This window comes from Schistocerca gregaria, chromosome X (assembly GCF_023897955.1).
Source record: "Schistocerca gregaria isolate iqSchGreg1 chromosome X, iqSchGreg1.2, whole genome shotgun sequence".
Taxonomy (NCBI): Eukaryota; Metazoa; Arthropoda; class Insecta; order Orthoptera; family Acrididae; genus Schistocerca; species Schistocerca gregaria.
The window spans coordinates 768,059,429-768,083,710 of record NC_064931.1 but is presented as its reverse complement, the minus strand read 5'-3'; the positions used below and the strand labels follow the sequence as shown (position 1 = coordinate 768,083,710).

The 24,282-nt window shown below is 42.6% G+C and overlaps 1 protein-coding gene across 2 annotated transcripts in view; it reads right to left on the bottom strand.

Moving 5' to 3' along the window:
* LOC126298405 (MAM domain-containing glycosylphosphatidylinositol anchor protein 1-like) overlaps positions 1-24,282 on the bottom strand; it is a 1,040,893-nt gene that overhangs the window by 275,417 nt on the left and 741,194 nt on the right. For both annotated transcript variants that reach the window (XM_049989722.1, XM_049989721.1), the window contains exon 7: positions 9,308-9,434. In XM_049989722.1, the coding sequence (XP_049845679.1) occupies positions 9,308-9,434 (127 nt within the window). The remainder of the gene's footprint in view (positions 1-9,307; positions 9,435-24,282) is intronic.

The following is a 24,282-nucleotide window of genomic DNA, read 5'->3' as shown; positions in this document are numbered from 1 at the left end:
CCCTTTATGTACAAATTCACCGTTAAATGTTTCCAACGATTTATGTCTAGGTAGAGGTCTCGGTTGCATCGGTCTGCATTTCGGTCGTTTGCGATACTTTCCACCTCGAAAATCACCTGCCGTCATTCTGAAAATACCTGTCACGAAATGGTTTCTTCATTCGAGAAATAAAGAAGAAAATGTATTTTTGTGCAATGTCAGCAGCACAACGGGGAGGAAGTAAAATTTTGATAGCTCAAAAAGCAAACTATGTGGGTACATTACGCACGGAATGAGCTGGAGCATTGTCGCTGAGCGTTAATGCAGCCTTTGACAGGTTCCCGCGACGTTTCATCTAGACAGTTCTGTCGGTGATTTTCGTTCCACTTACATTGAAGAGAAAAATCGTAGCACTAAAAAATAATTGATATAGAGTAAGGAAATTTGGGAAATACGTTTGTCTAGGTATCATATTTAAGTGTTTAACATTGCAAGATCACAGGTTAATGTAAGCATGGGATAAGGCATTGCAAATGTGAAATGCTCGTATATTAATAAGCGGTGTAACCGCCAGAATATTGAATGCAAGCATGCAAACATGCAAGAATTGTGTTGTACAGGTGTTGGATGTCAGTTTGTGGGATGGAACATCATACCTGTTGCACTTGGTCGGTCAATAGAGGGAAGCTTAACCAGCTGTTGTGGATGACGCTGGAGTTGTCATCCGATGATGTCAGATATATGCTCGATTGGAGACAGATCTGGTGATCGAGAATGCCAAGGCAACATGTCGATACTCTGCAGAACATGTCGAGTTACAACAGCGATGTGTAGGCGAGCGTTATCCTGTTGGGTAACACCCCTTGGAATGCTGTTTGTTAATGGCAGCTCAGCAGGTCCAATCACCTGATTAACTCACAAATTTGAAGCAAGGGGGCGTGGGACAACGGCGACCATGCCCCTACTGTCCAGGCCATAACTCCAGGAGTAGGTTCAGTGTGTCTTGGACACAGACAGGTTGGATACAGGCCCTCAAATGGCCTCCTTCCAAGAAACACAGGACCATCACTGGTACCGAGGCAGAACCTGCTTTCGTCAGAAGAAAGTAACGGATCTCCTCCTTGCCCCCTAATGACCTCTCGCTTAACGCCACTGAAGTCACAGATGGCCGTGATTTGGGTCAGTGAATGCACACTATAAGGCTTCAGGATCGGCGCTGTTCTTGAAGTAATCGATTTGTAACATGTCATTGTGTCACTTTGGTATCAACTGCTGCTCAAATTGCACCTGCAGATGCAGTATAATGCTCCAGAGCCATACACCAAATATGTTGGTCCTCCATCTCGGAGATACCACGTGGCCGTCCGGAGCCCGGTCTTCTTGAGACCCTACATTCTCATTACCACCGCTTCCAGAAATCATGTGCTGTGGCTACCTTCCTGCAAAGTCTTTCTGCAGTTTCGTAGTAGGAATATGCAGCTTTTAGTAGCTCTATTATACTACCTCGTTGAAACTCAGTGAGTGGCTGATAGTGGAGTCTTTCTCGCCTTAAAGGTACTCTCGCCTAACATCAACTCACCACAACCTATCTACGCTCACGAGGTTACAGCATGTATTTAAAGCAAACCTCATTTGCATCGTAATACTGGCGCCACTAACTCCGCTCTGCGACTGGCGTAAAATCTGAATGGACGTCATCTTTCAGGTGCAGAAACACGCCTACCAACATTCATTTATCTCATACAACTGCTTCTTGGTGTTGCGATTTTCTTCCGTAAGTGCAGTATCTGTATGTTAATTCGACACTAGTCTCTGTGTTGTTAACAGTCTATGTTCAATGTAAAGTTATTGCATATTGATTTACTGTTTTTTAAGACAAATGTAAAATACGAATGAATTTATCCAAATATATGAAGCTTCATTTGTAAATATATTCCTTTTATTGTAATTGTGTGTGCTGTTACTGTACTGAATGCATGTAATCGAATAGACTGACAATGGCAAGGAAAGCGATTCCGAAGGAAAGAAATTTGTTAACATCGAGTATAGATTTAAGTGTCAGGAAGTCGTTTCTGAAAGTAGCCATGTATGGAAGTGAAACATGGACAATAACTAGTTTGGACAAGAAGAGAATAGAAGCTTTCGAAATGTGGTGTTACAGAAGAATACTGAAGATTAGGTGGGTAGATCACATAACTAATGAGGAGGTATTGAATAGGATTGGGGAGAAGCGCAGTTTGTGGCACAACTTGACAAGAAGAAGGGACCGGTTGGTAGGACATGTTCTGAGGCATCAAGGGATCACAAATTTAGCATTGGAGGGCAGCGTGGAGGGTAAAAATCGTAGAGGGAGACCAAGAGATGAATACACTAAGCAGATTCAGAAGGATGTAGGTTGCAATAAGTACTGGGAGAATAAGAAGCTTGCACAGGACAGAGTAGCATGGAGAGCTGCATCAAACAGGTCTCAGGTCTGAAGACAACAACAACAACATTTTGTAATCGAGATTATGGAGAAGGAAGGCAATCGTATATGGAAAGATGGAATGAGATGATTGAAATTCATTTGTGGAGGATCAGGTTGTGTAATGGGAAGGGAAAAATATTTTGTAGCAATTTTTAGACTGTAACGTGTCGAGAAGAATATGGGAGGAAATATGGAAATGGGATGGGATGAGGTGACAATGTTTAAGGAAATTTGTCAGTGTAACAAACAGTGTTGTCGGAGACTGAGTAATAGCGTCGTCGTAGAACGTGTTGCCATGCTTTTAGTCTATCATTACGTGTATGAAGAAGAGAACAACCGAAGTGATCGAGATTTGTTTAATGGTGGACGATAACTACGTTGGGTTGAACAAGATTCTGAATTGCTTGCACACTTGTTCAAGACTTGTTGGCGGAAGGTGGGACATAAAATTATAAAAGTAAGAGCACCCAAAATTACTTATATTTGTCAGTAAAGTGGAACAAGTACGTAGACGGTGTCGTGGAGATGAACTATTTAGAATGAACGACCTGTTCATCTGAATTAGTGACTACTGCATGAATTTTCGTATGCGACCGAAAATATAGAGCTGTTTCATTATTTGTGAGGGAATAATGTGCGTTTTGCATTTGAAAAGAAGCGAATCTTCGAATAAATGTGTTCAAATAGATATAGTAGGACGTGTGTTCATTATTGCCACCAGAATTTCTGTTTTCTCGAAGATGCGTCATCTAAATACATCCTGAAGTTTTCTCTGTCTTATTGAAGACGATTAATTTACATCGAAGTGTCGTCTAGAGCGAAGTTTTGAGTTGTGACAACGTTAGCTTATTTTTGTAAATCTGAACTGGAGACATCGCCATTATCAGACAAGATAATGCAGGTCATCAATGATGGACAGACTGGAGAAATCGTAGTCATCCACTGCAAGTCAACTGTCTACAGTCAGTGGTGGGAAAATCTCAAAAACACAAATTTGACGGCAACCAGAAAACAATAACGGTATCATATTTAGGATGACTCCGAACGTCGCGATCTTCATTAAATCTCTTTAGACGAACTAATTACACTCCTGGAAATGGAAAAAAGAACACATTGACACCGGTGTGTCAGACCCACCATACTTGCTCCGGACACTGCGAGAGGGCTGTACAAGCAATGATCACACGCACTGCACAGCGGACACACCAGGAACCGCGGTGTTGAACGTCGAATGGCGCTAGCTGCGCAGCATTTGTGCACCGCCGCCGTCAGTGTCAGCCAGTTTGCCGTGGCATACGGAGCTCCATCGCAGTCTTTAACACTGGTACCATGCCGCGACAGCGTGGACGTGAACCGTATGTGCAGTTGACGGATTTTGAGCGAGGGCGTATAGTGGGCATGCGGGAGGCCGGGTGGACGTACCGCCGAATTGCTCAACACGTGGGGCGTGAGGTCTCCACAGTACATCGATGTTGTCGTCAGTGGTCGGCGGAAGGTGCACGTGCCCGTCGACCTGGGACCGGACCGCAGCGACGCACGGATGCACGCCAAGACCGTAGGATCCTACGCAGTGCCGTAGGGGACCGCACCGCCACTTCCCAGCAAATTAGGGACACTGTTGCTCCTGGGGTATCGGCGAAGACCATTCGCAACGGTCTCCATGAAGCTGGGCTACGGTCCCGCACACCGTTAGGTGGTCTTCCGCTCACGCCCCAACATCGTGCAGCCCGCCTCTAGTGGTGTCGCGACAGGCGTGAATGGAGGGACGAATGGAGACGTGTCGTCTTCAGCGATGAGAGTCGCTTCTGCCTTGGTGCCAATGATGGTCATATGCGTGTTTGGCGCCGTGCAGGTGAGCGCCACAATCAGGACTGCGTACGACCGAGGCACACAGGGCCAAGACCCGGCATCATGGTGTGGGGAGCGATCTCCTACACTGGCCGTACACCTCTGGTGATCGTCGAGGGGACACTGAATAGTGCACGGTACATCCAAACCGTCATCGAACCCATCGTTCTACCATTCCTAGACCTGCAAGGGAACTTGCTGTTCCAACAGGACAATGCACGTCCGCATGTATCCCGTGCCACCCAACATGCTCTAGAATGTGTAAGTCAACTACCCTGGCCAGCAAGATCTCCGGATCTGTCCCCCATTGAGCATGTTTGGGACTGGATGAAGCGTCGTCTCACGCGGTCTGCACGTCCAGCACGAACGCTGGTCCAACTGAGACGCCAGGTGGAAATGGCATGGCAAGCCGTTCCACAGGACTACATCCAGCATCTCTACGATCGTCTCCATGGGAGAATAGCAGCCTGCATTGCTGCGAAAGGTGGATATACACTGTACTAGTACTAGTACACTGTACTAGTACACTGTACTAGTGCCGACATTGTGCAAGCTCTGTTGCCTGCGTCTATGTGCCTGTGGTTCTGTCAGTGTGATCATGTGATGTATGTGACCCCAGGAATGTGTCAATAAAGTTTCCCCTTCCTGGGACAATGAATTCACGGTGTTCTTATTTCAATTTCCAGGAGTGTATTTGAATCTGGTAATTTTCATGTGTCACAAGTAATGAAATAACAAATGAAATTTATCTTGCAGTGCAAAACTTTGAAAATAGACTCAAATTAACAGTTGCTAATCCTACCTTACTAGAATACACAGGCACTATAGCTTCTATTGTAGACTAGTAGTTTACAACTTTCGTATATGTATGTTCAGTTAAATTAATGTTTGCAGTGAGGAAGTCTGAACATAGTTTTTATATTTTCCTTCATTGATTTGCGTTAGAGGTGAAGTAGTAACGTTAATGCTTGGTGTCTCAAATTTGGCTCGCATTAACTTAAACTGATCTCAGATAGTACGAAATAATAACAAACCTACACATATTCATACACACGTTAATGCATTAAATTTGACACTAATTAGTAAATAATGTATATTTGCATTAACTGCATTTTACAATATATTACTATTATTACTGTTATTCTACATTAACCATTTATTATCAGGCTTCAATATGTGTTAATACTGGTGTTTTTATGTAGAAAGTGTGAGGCAGCGCAGCACCAGAGAAATTCGTTTATCAGTGTATGTTGTTGTCGACTCGATGGACGTGAGCGCAGTGGTAACGATGTGCTATTGGCGTTCAAACCAGCTCTAAAGAGACAATAACCCAGTTGAGTTTAGTTCAAATACAATGTAGCGGTAGTTGAATATTGAAGAGAGCTACGTCAGTATCATGCACAGAACATAGTACATTGGTACAGATTCAGTGAAGAGCGTATCAAAAAAATACAGAGATTGAACAGCCTTTTATAGCTGTCAGCAAAAACGGTAATGATTTATTTCAAAATATCATCGTTCTACAGTCTTGTGTAACCTCGTCATATTTTGGTAGCACGCTCCTGTGACTGCGTGTTCTTACTACTAGCATCACACTTCGGCAATCCTTATAAACACTCCACGTCATTTGCCCGATGATGGATGGCTCTCTGAATTTTTCGGTGGTGGTGAATCTACGTGTTTCCGCTATTTTCTTTACTCCTGTATCTAGTGGTCATGATGATATACACAGCACAGATCTATATTCATTAGGCGCCTAAAGAAGACTGACATGACGCAGTTGCAGTGTTTTCGCTGCTGCCTCAGTCCGGCGTGTTCCCTGAGTTGGTACGAATAGAGCTCCACTCTACCAAAATTATGGTTCGGTCGTCTTGGTACAAGACTCAAATAACATAGTAATTGGAAAGACTACCGACACTACTGGTAAGCGCTAGTACGGAAGGAAACGCAAATGAATACATGAGAGAGAAATTGGGATCCGATTACTTTTCTATGCCTTTTGCTTGTTCTTTTGTTTTGCACATAATTAGAACGCACTTCTTTTAGTGTTAGTCCATTGCATATCCTTAAAAAATGTAAACTGCCAAAAACTGGTTGATCGCGAAACTTCTGTGCTTTTATGCAACTAAAGCAATTACTTTTGTTGCAAGTACAGTTTATATTCACAAACACAGAAAAATCCATATTATTATTTTTGTTTTTTGAACTCAAGAAAATGTTTTTCATCATGATCGAATGCAAAATTTTCCTGTTTTTCCTGATAGGTAGGAAAGTTGTTTATGAATAACACAAACATGTTTTATACAAGTTCGACGAAATATTGAGTAGATGTTTGGTAGGTTTTGGTTTTGTATTTTTTTTAAATTTTACCTTTTTTGACGAAATTGCGTTTTCTAGAGCAACATGACAAATTTGTATTGTCTTTTATTTGTACTACATCATCCCTGCGCTCACGTTACAAATCAACAATGTTCAAATGAAACCTGAATTAATCATTGAAAATTTAATTTTTCCTATAAATGCTGTTTATTTTTAAGTAAAGGAAAGGAGGTTAACAACGTATAAGAGGAGTGTTCAGTAGGTTATGCAGCCATTTATCTACCCTTGCCTGATTTATATATCCTTACTGATTTATATATCCTTAGTAATCGCATATGCAAACATAGCGATCAAAATGAGGCAACGCCCAATAGGTCTGCAACAAGCTTACTGTAAAAGTAACGGTGTTACGAGCTTAACTCACCAAAGCTTCTAGAAAAACTACAATAGTCTCAGCTTGTTTGTGACAGGCTATGGTAGCCTGCTGTGGTATTACAATTCTGGGTACGAGCTGTCGCGAAATATAGAGGGCAGCGGCGTTTGGCATGTTCAAAACATCATTCAATATGTTGAAAACTGATCCACGACTGATTTTTCACTTTTGCCATTGTCGCCTCGTACGTTTTCAAGTATCAGGGCCTCGTGAGCCGGGTTCTTCACAGACAGGTTGTCGGCCGCTTCGTTCTTCGTCATTCATGCTTAGCTGACCACAATGGAAGCGTCTATGCCACCTTACCTTGTGGTATTTTATTTTATTTTATTATCACTCATAGCGAGATAACACATACTTTAACGCTTTCTTATCACGACTTTCCATATCTTTGGAGCATCTTGTGTAGACGGTTTATCTGCGAACGAAATGCTGATAAAAGAATTGGGGCAGTCCATGTAGTATTCGTATGCTTAAGACACTATCTTCATGAATAAAGACCTAAAGCTGCATAACAACCTCTTGGTGTACAGAGCTGCTGTCATTTCTACGTGGCAGTATGGTTGCGAAACTTGGACAATCTATGGCTGTGATATCAAAAAACTTGAGAGTTCCCACCAACAAAAAAAGGTACATCTTGAACATTAAGTTGGATGACCATGTGACCTACTCTGAAGTTCTCGAAAAAGCGCATCTAAACATCACTAAGGCAACCATCATCGATCATCGACTGTGATTAGGCCATGTTCATCGTATGAGTGATACAAGGCTTTATGCTGAACTCTGCTCTGGCAGTAGACCTCATGAAGCCCCTCTGGAGCGTTCTAAGGACCAGATAAAACACATCATGAAGGCGATTGGTATAAGCATATGTGGGATGAATATGCTGTGGACCGCTTGCTGTGGAGGAACAGTACATCCACCGCTATCAACGTCTTTGAAAGAGAAAGCTACAGACATGAACAGGCCAAGTGACGAGCAAGAAAGCTCCGTCAGTCACAACTCCTCCGTCCTCTAAGAATTCAGTGCGATTTGTGAGGACGCATGTTTTATGCAGGATTGGTCTTTTCAGCTACCGTAAATACATCCAAAAGCTGAGCTGAAATGATCATTTTATGCAGGAAGGAGTTGTGCATTCTCGGAATCAAATTGCACCCGACGACGATGACGACCACGACCCCATCAGTGCTGAAAGTTTTGGCAGCAGTAGGCTACTCGTTCATATTTCCTATACATCTTTCTGTTACTAATGACGAAGCGTTAGTTCCTGATTCTGCTGTGACGATTAGCACCAGTCGAAGGTGGGAAGTGAAAGCTCCTAATACATAACTGAGGTCCACCATCAACCACAGATCCCTGCAAATGACTGTGTTTGGCCTGTAATCAAGTGTGTAATTGGGCTGTTTTAACTGTTTCATTTGAGAAGCTGCGGGTGTGGTTACTGAAATGGAAGAAGACGACTGCAATGTCTCTCGCACTCAGTCCTCTCCATTATCTCATGTGGAAATAGCTAAAATCAGTAGTTTGCGTGGGCCACAATGGAAACAGATGTGAAATTTGTTGCTAAGAAACGTTTCCACAAATGTGGGACATTATCGCTTGCTGATCTTAACTGTGTTTTGAGGTTACTGGTGGTCATTTAGAACAGCTGTTGTAAGAGAAGAGACGCTACATAGATATTTCGGTATTGAGAGTGACTTAACAGTAATTCCCAACTGTTAATAAATGTGTACAATAATACGACTATGAGTACAGTAATGTAAATAATACGTACGCTGCAATGTAGCATTTAAGAAGATGAACTGAGAGTAAAAGAAAAGACCGAATACCGAAAGTATGTTTACGCCAATATTAGTTCAGGGAACTAATGCTTTCTGCGTCAGAGAAGCATTTGTTACTTTAAGATTAATTTCTACGGTCTTATACTGAATCAGCCTGTGTTTCCGAGCAAGATGGTAACCACACACAGCATAAAAAGTCAGAGTAACTGAGGGCCTTACAAACCATCGATAATGTTTTAGAAACTACGAAAACAAACGTCTCTATAAAAAAACACAGAGCTAGGATCTGCGTCATTGTTGAATTTTTTTCACATCTGTTATAGGTTATCATATTTAATATACGCACATGTAAATGATCTTCTTTGGAAAGTGTCAAGAGGTATCTCGCTATGTAGTTCAGTAGACTTCGTGGTCAGATTAAAACAATTCACTATTATGAAAAGTTTTTAATTTTACGGTTTCCAAAGTAAAAGAACTTCATACCTTGGCGTATAGCTGCTGTTATGGGTTGATCTGGTACGACGAGGCAGTCGTCCCCTTTTCTAAGAGCAACGTCATCCACGGCTATGTCTCCGAGAAATCCGTTCCCTCGGGTAGCTTCAATGATTACCTGATAGACAATATAAAGATAATTTTAGTGCAGTTGTAAATTGATCGTAAAGGATAATACATATATTGAAAGTGAAGAAAAACCAGAGACGTGAAGCAGTCTAATATAGGCACGTAATATGAATCTATTAATGTAAGACAATTTGCATAAAAGAATCCATGTCATTTATAAAAACAGTTTGTCCCTAATGTCTATCATCATTAGCATCCCTATTTTGTAGGTGACAGAAAATTAGTCCTGTTACTGTCAGGATCTCATATTTGGTAGTAGTTGTTTTAAACCAAATTCACCAAAATTTAAAAGAAGACATCTGATTCGTAGATGGACGCTATCATTTATTAAGAATGAAAGGGCCCACAAAGAAGATATTGTTGTGATAGGAAACATTAAAATCATGTACACAAAGCCTCCTTGAAGTAACGATATGGTTTGATTTAAGATGGTACATAATTAGGCAGTTAGTAAGAGCGTCTATTTATACACTAATTTATGATAGATCCAAGTGGTATCTTTGGCTCAAAGAAATTTATTGCATTGTAAATACTTCGTCAACTTTTTCTTGTGATCTGGGACATTTCTCTGTTTTCTCAGCCTTAATTATCTAATCAGGCAGTTGAGTCGTAGTGTACTATCGATTAGTCGCCAATTGATGAGAGCTTTTACCGCTTGTGTAACTATTAAGTTATATAGGAGAAAATAAGAGCGTTATTTGTTTTGTAAAATCCAGGGAACATGATGACTCACAGAAATGCTTTCACTGTATAACAAAACTTCTAGTAAAACTATAAGTAGCATTCACAATCAAAAACTTTTAAATATTGAGAAGGAAAAGTCGCCCTGGGACACTCATTGACGCATTTATCATTTTTGTATATGTAGATGCCGGCCGCTGTGACCGAGCGGTTCTAGGCGCTTCAGTCCGATACCGCGCAGCTGCTACGATCGCAGATTCGAATCCTGCCTTGAGCATGGATGTGTGTGACGTCTTTCGGTTAGTTAGGTTTAAGTAGTTCTAAGTCTATGGGACTGCTGACCTCAGATGTTAAATCTCATTGTGCTCAGAGCCATTTGAACCCTTTTTTTGTATATGTAGGTACTGTGTCCAAGAACATTATGCAGTTCTTTTGTGCTGTTTTAGTGTTGATATAACGTCTTAAGGTAAAACACAATGGTGCTGATAAGGTGTGTGAAGAGAGAATAGTGAAAATAAAGCAGCAGAAAACTTTGGATATAGTGCTATACAGAGTACGCGGTGATAAAGAATGCAGTTTTAGATGATGAATTAAGTCGAGACTTAGCATAAAGAAATTTCCAGATGCTGAAGTGCAGTGATTCGGGATACTCATAAAAATTCCTCCTCGTGAATGCACTGTAAAACAATGAGACACACTGTAACGCGATGTATAAGGGCGCCAAGAGGGCAAGCAAGGGTAGAGTGAAATCGGCTGCGTGAGTCTCGATAGCCGATTCCGTTAATTGCGAGGAACGTCGGACTGCCGATGTCACGGTGGTCCGATATTGGATCCAATCGGCACCCGCTGCTTCACTCTTCGGTCGACGAGTTCTGCCAGCACGGTGAAAGGATCGATTGCAAGAGCAGTACTTACCTCCATACATATACACTGAAGTCGCTTGCTCGTGCCTGTCTGCATATGCAGGCGAATCTCACGAACTACTGTACTGATTCAGATCCGGTTTTAACTAATAGAGACGCTGATTCACAAGGAATGTTTTTATATAATTTATAAATATTTCGTACAACTTCTCTTGATTATGATGAATTAAAATTAAGTTGTGAAATCAGTGTCATTGCTATCTAGAAAACAACCACAATAACGCGAGCGAGCGGTAGTGCGTCGAAAATGCTGCCAGCGGCATGTAATTCGCATTTGGTGTCGTGATATAGTAAGTCCGCTTGGGATCTCATGCAGCTTGGGCGTTATATAGCTGTGCAACACTCTTACAGGATCACTTATTCGAAACCCCGTAATTGTGTCCCATTCCGAGTCCTAAGTTTGAAATTTGGTCCGAAGGTGCCCACAACCTTCCTCTATGATGGTGCAAAAGCGTGGCGCCATGAACAGTCATCTTCGGGTACGACTACGCTTCAGACAGCAAGGTGTAGGCACTTGCGAAAATAAAGTTGGCGCTCAGAAGTTTATGTGTCGTGTAAAGTGGGTTAATTATGTGATTCTTGAAGTTTTCGAAGCATGGTGAATATTCTATGAGGCTTCGGGATTGCAGCCGAATCATGTTGACTTCTTGACACAATATTTCGGATGGCAACCGTCAATCCATCTCAAATGTGTGTCCGCCACTAGAGACTGCTAGTTCATGGTGTCTGCTCTGTAGCAAAAAATTGGCGCAGAGACGCATGTGCATTGGCGGCCATCACAGGAGCATTCCCTATCGAAATCCGCGCCCTCTGCAAATACTGTTCCTTCTGTCACGATTTGTAAGCTCTTGTGCGAGACGTATTTCCACATATTTTTTAACGACTGATTCGCAAAAGGACGTCGCCTGGGCCAAGATTTTTGTGGCAGAATAATCCACAGAGTGTCCTGTGGCAACACAATGCTCCACCGGTCTTTACCGTGACATGTGGAAACTTTCCCGCGTGTTGCTGTTCCCTAAACCCAACAAACGCCCCTCTGACACCACTCCCTATCGTCCCATCTGCCTCACCTCCATGTTCAGCAAGGTCTTCAAGTCCATCCTCTCCCACCGTATTCATCACCACCCTAACCAGAATCACCTCCTTCTCCTTACCCAGTTTGGCTTCTGGCCCCCCTTCTCAGCTGACAACCAGCTCCCTAACTTTACCATTCTTCATTCCCTCCGACTTAATTCCCGTCGCTCCGCTTTCTTTGTTTCTCTCGACCTCTAGAACGCCGACGACCGTATTTGGCATCCCAGGCTCCGCTTTAAATTCCAGACCTACACTGTTCCCATAAATTTCGTTCATCTCGTTGCTACCTTCCTCTCCTGGGTCCCTTGTATGTAACTATCCACAATGCCAACTCCTGTACTTTCTATCCCACTGTCGGTGTGCCTCAAGGCTCCATTCTTTCCCCTCTCCTCTATCTCCTGTATACTGCAGTTACGTCCAAACTTTCCCCCACCTGTTCACCTCCTCCAATTTGCTGATGACACCGCCTTCCTTACCCTTTATACTACCCTTCAACAGTCCTAACGTACCCATCAAACCCACCTCGACCGCCTGGTGCAACCAGTGGCTCCTTCGCATCAACCCTTCCAAGACCCAGGCAATCATCATAGGTTGTACAAATCACTCCTTCTGGCTACACGATTTTTACCTTACCTTTTATAGTTGTCCTATCCACCTCACTCCTACCTTGAAATACCTTGGCCTCACCCTCGACCTTCACCTCAACTGCACTCCCCATCTCCTTATGATCCAACACAAAGCCCTCAATAGTCTCTGCCTCCTGAAACTACTGTCCGGTTGGACGTGGTGTTTGCATCCTTCCACCACCCTTCACACCTACAAACCCTTGATCTGTCCCATCCTTTGTTATGCCAGTGTCGCCTGGATTTCTGCCCCTTCCAGATTTTATAAAGCCCACCAAATATTTGAACATCATGCACTCCGTCCCACCTTCCATATTCACCTCCCATCTCAAATGCAGATCCTCTACAACATCATCCCCTTCCCACATCCTCTCCTTTTCCTTGAACACATCCGCAACCTGTACATCGCTGGCAGACTCGATCCTCCTCCACCCCTTAGTGTCTTCTATTCTCTCTACCCCTAGCCACGCCTTTACCGTGGTGCCATACCCTCTCTCCATCTCCACACTCCCCACCCACTTTTTCAATGCAACTTCCAGCACATAACCATCCTGGATGATGAGCTTCACCCTAAAATCTACCTTTACTATCAACTCTAACACCACCTTCCCCCCCACGTCCACTCCTCAGGGCTCCCACTTGCCTCCTCTTCCCTTTCCCTGATTGGTCTTTTCCTCCCTCCTCGCCTCCTCCCTTTCCAGTGCACCTCTTCAGTGTTTTTGCACTCTCTACTGTCTTGCCTTCCCTCTCCATAACCCACCCCACCCATCTCCTGCTCCTTGGTGCACCCCTGACCACCCCTTTCTTCTCATCCCATCCCCTCCAGCCCCCCTCCCCACTACCCATTCCACTCCCCTCTTTTTCTCTCCTCTTAGGCCTCCCCCCCCCCCCCCCTCGGCAGGTCCCTCCCGGCAGGTTTTACTCTTTGTTGTGTATGCCCCGGCCTGTACAATGGTTTTCAAGTGTCGTCATTCTGGAGTGTCTCAATTATGCAGCCAACATTTAGCTCATGCGTGCTATGCACATCACCAACTGTATTTTTTAACTTCATGTGTACCTTTTTTTAACTGTCCCACATGACACTCTCCATGTATGTATATATTTTAACCCCCAAAGTCTCCCTTTACTATGTTCTCTTGTCCCCCTTTATCGCCTTTTATATGTCTCGTTTTCCTCTTTTTACTAACTTTATCACTTGGCTGAAGAGCGACGAATTGTGCCGCTGGCAGTCAATAAGGGGCAGGGGAATGGAATCACAATAAAGAAAAAACGTACAATGTTCAATGTAGTTATTTACTTATTGCCTGACACCTTGAACTTTAACCATCGGTGGATGATATGGGACTTGACATGCCACCGCCACACCTTCAAAATTCACTGCAATGATGTCCTTGGAATGACATCATTGTAGGACAGAACGATTGTGCCTTTACACCAAGATAGTAAGACCGAGATCCACCGGTGACGCTGTACTTCAACTTACCAGAAAAAAAAGAAAGGCGAGTTTGTGCTCATGTTCAACATTTCATGAACTGTGGGTATCGTCTGACTTATGAAAGTTTTCTCCCATTGTGACATTGGCGTCAAATGTCACCACAATTTTGTCCAACGCAGCAACGCCGCTGTGGACGTGTCACACGATTGAAAGGGCGTCACAGCCGCTCTTACCCTCATTTCACCCTCTCTTTTGACGCCTCTGTCATGGAGGCCAGAAACACAACGTTTAGCGTTCAAATCAAGCGGTTTTCTTACAGGTGGCCAAAGGAAACATTTCAGACACATCGCCGCTCAGGATCGAAACGAAAAGGTCTCAGCGAGTGGCATACATGGCGTCAATGAAAGCACCCATTTCTTTGGGATGTTGATTCCCACACATTTTGCAGTCGAAGCGGCAGTTCGCAGTGCGATGAGCAACAGGCAGACGTATTGGTCTGTGTGATGTGCATAAATAATAGTAATTTTTATGAATACAATTGCTAATGGGCTGTGACATATGACAGGATGACAGCTTACTATAGACATTGGCGAAATGCATCTTTGAAATACGTAAATAGATGGAAGACGTATATTTTTGAAATAGTCCTCCGAAAATACAATGTACTGTAAAGGAGATAGCATAAAAGACGCTAGTAAAATCAGTTATATAGGTTCGTTCGCAGTGCTTATGTAGTAAACATGGCAATAGGTCTCGATCGGAAACAGAGATGAGTTGCTAGGAGCATGACAGGTATACATAACTCTTCGATGTACATGTTGAATGATAGGGGATTAGATTCTATGGAGAAATTCTCTGATTTACGTGGAAAACTGAACAAAATTCACTTTCAATTACGGTTTCTCAGTTGTGATTTCCCATCATTCCGACAAATAGCGTGCTATCCTCAATGAGATTGGTTCTGAGTTAGATGATATACGAACTAAGAAACCTCGTCTCTGAAGGACGTTTCAGACCTTCTTTATTGACATTGTGGGACTGCAGCCTCCTTGAACGTAATAACTTCGGAGTTCAGTATGACAAAATTTTTGCTCTCGTTTACAGGCTGGAACCAGTAGGAACTTTTCAAAACAGTTCGGCGAAATTTGAACGTGATTCAACGTAGCAGAGGTTCCTTATGCTTTATCAGTGCCCCTGCTTCATGCCCTCCTGTGGCGTGAACACAGGGGAAGGACGGAGGGGGATTCGATATTGACACATACAAGAATAAAACGGCAAATGTTCCCTCTAAGACTCCCCTGCTCGGCACAACAATCAATGGCACCGGCTCACATTTATTAAGAATTTTACAAATTTACCTTTACAGAGCAAACCTGGAAAGTAGCATTTTTTTGGATTTGAGGTCCGCCAGTTATGCAAAACACCGTTTTTCTTCAACACCCAAACATGTTTCGGCACCACTGTGCCATCATCAGTGGGTTTCCTTTTTATTTTGTACTTTACATTTGATGAATTGATTCCGTGCCACGGAAAACTATGACAAGCTACAACATAAAAGGGATCTGTAAATTTCACATTCATCAAATGTAAAGTACAAAATAAAAAGGAAACCCACTGATGATGGCACAGTGGTGCCGAAACATGTTTGGGTGTTGAAGAAAAACGGTGTTTTGCATAACTGGCGGACCTCAAATCCAAAATATTTTTAACTGCAAACACGGCCAATACAAGGAGCTGCACATCAAAATGATGAATACTGGAAAGTAGCCTTAGGCGCCTCCAGATCGGCAACCATTTGACACACCTCCAAGGCCAGTTGCCTGCCTGCAAGTTCCTGGGAGTATTTCACCGGTTTTTCTCTGTAAAGACACATTTTAAAATACTCAGCAAATTTAGACGGGTGCCACGAAGGGTATTGTCGAACTGGTGACGGGGGTGGGGGTGTTGGGGGGGGGGGGGGGGAAGGTGGCTTCTTAGAGGGACATTTTGCCATTTTATTCTCGCTCGTGTCAATGCTGCCCTCTGTTATTACGCCACAGGAAAGCGTGAAACAGAAGCCCTTGAAACGCCCCTTAGAAAAATTATACAAGACTGTGCTTAAACTGACACACAATATTTTTAGCGCAACGCAATCTGACTTTCAAAAATCCCTACGAAAGAATGGCCCTGACTAACATTAACCTATACGTTTCACAAATCACTTACCTCACAAAAATCTTCGTTACTCAAGCTACTGCAATACAGCGAGCACCACTACTGCCAGCTAAATAAAATATTCAAACTACTGAAGGCACTAACTACTGACAGGCATAGTTAGCAAATGAAAGATTTTAATACAGAACAGACAATGTATTTACCTTAATAGTCATAATATATAAATTAGTTCGTGACACCAATTCTTACAAATTTCAAAATTCCGCCATCTCTCTACCCACGTCCACCACTGCTGGCGGCTCGCCTCCAACTGCGCAACGCTACGCGCTGTTAGCATTCAGCTGCCGCTGCCCAACACTACAATGGCAGACAACAATGCAAACCAGCCACAGACTGCACACGGCACAGCCAGTGATTTTTATACAGAGCGCTATGTGGCGGCGGCGTTACCAATAAAAAAAACCTAAACAGCCTACTTACACCCTGAAAAGGCTAATGGAACCTATGCTTCTTCGGATCACGTTCAGATTTCGTCGAATGATTCAACCTATACACCAGAGCAAAACTTGCGATCGCACTGCACTCCAAATTATGGAGATCACGTTCAGTGGGGCTACAGCCATGTGTTGACCGTCGAGAAGTGGTGAGTTATCCAAGAGATGTCAGCAGTTAATGGTTGTCAAGAATGTCGTCCTTTTGCTAGTGGCACTGCGAACTGACGTTTTCGACCTCGAAATATGTGGAAATCAACGTCGCAATGAAAAGGATGGATTCATCGACGCGCTCTATGCCATCCTTCCTCTGAGGCCTTTTCGTTTAGAGTCTGAGCGATGGTGTGTCTGAAATTCCCTCGCTCAAGCATAAGAAAACCGCGTCATATCAACGCTGAATCTCGAGGTTCTGACCTCCAATGCAGAGGCGTCAGCAGAAGGGATGAAATGTGGGTATGAGAGGCTGTAACGACCTTCCTATCGTGTGGCACGTCCACCGTGGCGTTGGGCACAATTTTGGTGAAATTTGGTGCCAATGTCACTTCATAACAAACTTTACACGTCACATGAACTTCTGACCTCTGGATTCTGGTGTCGACACCTTGCTATTTGATGCGTCACCGAGCCCGAGGATGACGTAGCATCGACGTCACGCTTTTGCCTCATCACGGAGGAAGGTCGTAGGCACCTCTGAGCTAAATTTCATACTTTAGCGTCGGAATGGAAGACAATTTCGGGTTTCGAAAAGTTATCCTTTAATTCTGTTACGCTGGCTACATCCACTCATCCGTACCTTTTGCAACCCGCTAATGAAATCAAAATTGTACGCGTGTTTCAGCTGCTTCCTGAAGATGAGAACTGTTATTTAAAAGAGGTATTAACCAAATATGGAGAAATGAAACAAATACGTACGGTAAAGAACGTTGACCAAGTCAACATAAATTGTATTGTTTAAACGGTATTAGATCGACTGAAATGCATATCAGGCAAGATATTCCCTCTTATCTAATTGTTCATTTACATCTACATTCATCTAAATTTATACTCCGCAAGCCACCCAACGGTGTGGCGGAGGGCACTTTACGTGCCACTGTCATTACCACCCTTTCCTGTTCCAGTCACGTATGGTTCGTGGGAAGAACGACTGCCAGAAAGCCTCCGTGCGCGCTCGAATCTCTCTAATTTTACATTCGTGATCTCCTCGGGAGGTATAAGTAGGGGGAAGCAATATATTCGATACCTCATCCAGAAATGCACCCTCTCGAAACCTGGCGAGCAAGCTGCACCGCGATGCAGAGCGCCTCTCTTGCAGAGTCTGCCACTTGAGTTTGCTAAACATCTCCGTGACGCTATCACGGTTACCAAATAACCCTGTGACGGAACGCGCCGCTCTCCTCTGAATCTTCTCTATCTCCTTCGTCAACCCGATCTCGTACGGATCCCACACTGATGAGCAATACTCAAGTATAGGTCGAACGAGTGTTTTGTAAGCCACCTCCTTTGTTGATGGACTACATTGTCTAAAGACTCTCCCAATGAATCTCAACCTGGCACCTGCCTTACCAACAATTAATTTGATATGATCATTCCACTTCAAATCGTTCCGCACGCTTACTCCCAGATTTTATACAGAAGTAACTACTACCAGTGTTTGTTCCCCTATCATATAATCACACAATAAAGGATCCTTCTTTCTATGTATTCGCAATACATTACATTTGTCTATGTTAAGGGTCAGTTGCCACTCCCTGCACCAAGTGCCTATCCGCTGCAGATCTTTCTGCATTTCGCTACAATTTTCTGATGCTGCAACTTCTCTGTATACTACAGCATCATCCGTGAAAAGCCGTACGGGTCTACCGACATTATCTACTAGGTCACTTATATATATATATATATATATTGTGAAAAGCAATGGTCCCATAACACTCCCCTGTGGCACGCCAGAGGTTACTTCAACGTCTGTAGACGTCTCTCCATTGAGAACAACATGCTGTGTTCTGTTTGCTAAAAACTCTTCAATCCAGCCACACAGCAAGTCTGATATTCCGTAGGCTCTTACTTCGTTTATCAGGCGACAGTGCGGAACTGTATCGAACGCCTTCCGGAAGTCAAGGAAAATAGCATCTACCTGGGAGCCTGTATCTAATATTTTCTGGTTCTCATGAACAAATAAAGCGGTTTGGGTCTCACAAGATCGCTGTTTCCGGAATCCATGTTGATTCCTACAGAGTAGATTCTGGGTTTCCAAAAACGACATGATACGCGAGCGAAAAACATGTTCTAAAATTCTACAACAGATCGATGTCAGAGATATAGGTCTATAGTTTTGCGCATATGCTCGACGACCCTTCTTGAAGACTGGGACTACCTGTGCTCTTTTCCAATCATTTGGATCCTTCCGTTCCTCTAGAGACTTGCGGTACACTGCTGTTAGAAGGGGGCAAGTTCTTTTGGGTACTCTGTGTAGAATCGAATTGGTATCCCGTCAGGTCCAGTGGACTTCCCTCTGTTAAGTGATTCCAGTTGCTTTTCTATTACTTGGACACTTATTTCGATGTCAATTGTTTGTGGATACGAGGTGCATGTTACTTACAGATGAGAGATAGGGACATGTCTCGTCTGTAATGAAAGTGGCCTTCAAAGAACGAATTGCTGAGGCGAATTTTCGTTTTCAAAAGTTCGTGAGAGCAGGGCAGGAAACACGTTAGTTGAACTCGTTACGGAGAACTAAGTGATGGATACGGAAAGGTCAAGTTGTAGTATGGTGGGACAACAGGAGCCAAAACCACAAGCTACATTTTTTTCCTTCGTTATCCTCTAAGTCGGAAGCAAATAAACCACACCCTTCCACTAATGAAACAAGCGGCGTCGAAAGTGTGATGGAAGCAGTGCGGACGAAGGTGTACCCAATTTAGAACAGATCGTGCTGAAAGAGAAAGAGAATCTGAGAACGATACCTGAAACTAACGACTCAAAACAACAGCAGAAGCGGTCAAGGCAGCAGCGCCGAAAGTCACACCGACGAAAGCGTAGGCAGCTCGTTAGACACAATATCCAGAGGCCAATTTGACGAGGCACGTGCAGCTGCCAGTGGCCAAAACTAAACAAGCGCAACTACAAGAACGAACTTTCGATAAGCAAAACAAGGGAAGCAATGTTTCTGCAGTAACAGAAAGGTGCCCGTCCCTAACCTAAAACAAACACGACGAAAAACTCAAAACAAAGACGCCAAAGACGTCAGTGCGTCTATTTACCAAAACGAACGCCGGTCAGAGACTCAGATGGAGATCTAATGAGACCTCAAACGTTTATTCAGCTTTAAAACCAATACTGCAATGTAGATACTCGGGAGCTATGTAATCTACTAATGTAACGCATCTCTTCTGTAATATTTACTGATGTGCTGTGAGTTGTACATGTATGAGAAACAAGGGCTGTAAATCATATATATATATATATATATATATATATATATATATATATCAGATTCAGAAGGATGTAGGTTGCAGTAGGTACTGGGAGATGAAGCAGCTTGCACAGGATAGAGTAGCATGGAGAGCTGCATCAAACCAGTCTCAGGACTGAAGACAACAACAACATATATATATATATATATATATATATATATATATATATATATATATATATAGAGAGAGAGAGAGAGAGAGAGAGAGAGAGAGAGAGAGAGAGAGAGGAGAAGTGGTGGGATCAAATCCAGGCTGCGTTACGTTACTTTCTCTTACTTTACCTTTTAACCTTGCATTATTCACCTTTCAACGATGTGGAGTTTAGCCGTGTGGTCTAAGTCGCTGCAGTCGTGGACTGTGCGGCTGGTCTCGGCGAAGGTTCGAGTCCTCCCTCGGGCATGGGTGTGTGTGTTTGTCCTTAGGATAATTTAGTTTATGTATTGTGTAAGCTCAGGGACTGATGATCTTAGCAGATAAATCCCATAGATTTCACACAATTTTAACATTTTTTTGATGTAGAGTTTAGGATTCCGAAATATGACAATTTCAGAATCCAAATTCGCATTATTAATTCACTGAAAATTCTTCCAACAATAGGCTGAGAGTTACTCATCTTTGGAGTGTCGTAATAAGTATAATCGATAACGATAACATAACCACCACATCATCTGGCTGTGATGTGGGATTTACAATTTGAAATAATCAAATATTTTTAACAATAGTTTGAGAACAGTTGTATAGTGAAAAAACATGCGAATCCAAAAATGTGGTGTTTTATTTTTTATGTTACAAAGAAAACGTTTTTCGGAAAACTACTTTGCTTCGTTTGCATATAGTTAGTTCTTTCAGAAGCGCAGCAGATGACTCAACTTTCAGCTCTCTGCCCACCTAGAATCAAACCTAGATGTGGGCGAGATTTTTTGTGTGACATGGTGAAGAAACCTACCATAAAGAGTCCATGACAAAAAAATTGCGGCAATGAGTCTCAACAAATGCATCATAGAGCGTATTAAGCTTCTCAAGAAACATGGCATAAATATTTACTATCATACCCAAAGTATCAGAAAGATTTGAATTGCGTTGTGCATGATATGGATGCAGCCCACACAACGTAGCTGTCTTGCAAGTCCTCTAATATCTTCGCAGAACAATCGTTTGACTGTACAAAATGGATACTACAAGAGATCACTAGAGAACACTGTTCAGTCCAGATGTAAACCAACACCATAATATTACAAACATTAAGAAACACTTCGTTACAGATGAGACAGTCCTTAACGCTTGTAAACTCAATTTTACAACAGTACGTGACATTTCAAAATCACTACCATATTCATTAGAATTTGAGTTAACTAACACCGTCACATAGGTCATTTCAACAGGAAAAATTAAACATTTTTATGAACAAGAGACTCTGAGACAATATCTGGACTCCTAAAGGTCTATAAAAATTCGAACTATTTTTGCTTTTGAAACGTATATCCAAACCTGTGAAACGTCATTCCTGAAACGAATGGTTGATCATAAACTGGATGTTGAACAAATCAGTTAAAAGCAACACCGTTAACAGTGACAAAAACTCAATGGAAACCTCAAAATGAGCATCGTATCCCCAGTAATTTCTCTGCACTCATGACTGAGCAATTATTTGTGCACATTTTTGAACCTTTAACGACATGATGAACATTTTTGTTTTGGATCTCGGGAGAAACCAAGCACCTATAGTCTAAATAACTAAACAATGCTATCGTTGTTGACAGAGACCAGATCACAGCAACGTTCGACACTGATGACTAGCCATAAGGAGTCGTGAAATATCGAAGTTTTCACCAGAATCAGTTACCAAATCTGAACTTGAAAAAATGGTTCAAATGGCTCTGTGCACTATGGGACTTAACATCTGTGGTCATCAGTCCCCTACTTAAACCTAACTAACCTAAGGACATCACACACATTTATGCCCGAGGCAGGATTAGAACCTGCAACCGTAGCGGTCACGCGGTTCCAGACTGATGCGCCTAGAACCGCACAGCCACACCGGCCACACCGGCTGGATCTGAACTTGAAAACGTTTGTTTTCTGCCTGGAATCCTCTTATTACTCGTATCTCTTTGTTAGCTAACCACTTAAAATGTTTAATGTAATTCCAGGTAATGAAGTCTGCGTGTGTTTTAAGCTAAGTGCCATGATGTAAAGTTTTATGATGCAGACTTGAACCCAGCGTGTAATCCTATTGTTAAGTAAGCAAAACCATATGTTAGATATAGAATTTTTTCACCAGCAGGGATATGTCTGAATTTGAAATGAGGTTACAGTATTTTTACTTTACGAGTTATCGAACCCGGCATATATCGCCGTTGGCTTCTATCCGCGAATTGTGTGCTCACCAGCAGTTACATGTGTGCATGTTTCACTAGAAATAACGTCATCTATCGTTATTTTTGACAACACGTCAAGAGTCATAAAAAATGAAAATTATTTGTCACTAGTTGTTCGGTGTGCATATGCTAGGGCTTGAAACGAAATCGTGAATATTTTTGTGGTGGACCAGGACTCAAACACACATTTGTGCATTTCGTAGAGACCGGGAGGAGTTTGCAATCTTGGGGAAAGCAACGATGTGATCGCACTATTGTTCTGTGCGAGCGGATACCACGAAAGAGGAGATCCAGCACCAAATTTTTCAATTTGTCAGTTTCAAATAAAATAAGAGTCCTGTGCCGTTAGATGGCCTTTCTAACGCAAGGACGTTAACTAAGGTAACTGGTGACGGAGTTCCTGTTTGGCGCGACTTCTGCCTCTCGTATGACCCGACTTAAATCGGCTCTGCTCCAGTTGGTAGCGAAGGGATATGATGTTATTAATGCGGAATCTGAACTACGGTGCAACCTGACGATCTTCACTTGGTATTACTAGAGGCGAAGGAGATTTGTTCGCGTGTGTTTACAATACAAGCCGGATGAGGGAATCGAACCCACCTCTCGTAATGAATAAAGTATGAGCAATCCACCAGGCAACTAAAGCCCACTTACCCGACTCTCATCATTATGTCATAACGCATAATGCGATTAGCTTACAAATTAAACACGGGGAAAAATTCAGTTCTTCATTAACTGATTAATTATCAGCAGGCTTCCGAAACGGAAATTATACTAGTCTCATGTCAATGGGATATAAAGATGCTTTTAGTCATCATAAAATCGATTCGAAGTCATTTCGAAATTTCCATTACTTAAAGAAATTTCTTAGATCGAGAAATACCATTGCAGAGGGTGAAGTTACGTTAGTTTCATAGTTCTTTCCATATCTAGGGAAGACTTTTCTAGTTAATATCGGATATCTCCAGTTACACATAGATTACACTAAAACTAAATTAACAGATGAAGACGTTATTTCATAACAGTAATCGCGTTGCATTACTAAATTTACTTGCCCTTAGCTAAGACACTTGTAAAATGCTAAAATCGGCGGTAAACGCCACATTCAAAGCCAGATGTTAATGTATTCTGTTAAATGTCGCGATCATTCTCTCCAGACGACCTCGCCTTCGTCACCTACTTCAAGTAGAACAAGGAAGGAAATATTGCAAAAGATCAACTATTTTCCGTTGCAATAAACGCATTCTACGTGGTTCAAGTTCACACTTTCGCGGAATTACCCTAACTGCAGAATCTAGTTCAACAACGTAGAAAAAATATTTCAACGTTGCAAAACTCGCATCCGACTCCGAGGCCTTACAATTGGTCGCCAATCAGGAATTCCCATTCCGGGGAACACCAGTTTCAGTAAAGTGATGAAGCGAAGACTGTTTTCCACTGCTCCTTCTCACCAGAAAATACACAATTGACATATCGGGCTCAACAAATACACTGCAACAGTAACTTCGTGAGCAAGAATCATACGAATTGCAGGATTTAAGAGCGCCGCGACTTCCAGTTCTGTATACTCTCCTTAAACTCCGTCCGAAGAGGCCTTGGAAGACCCAA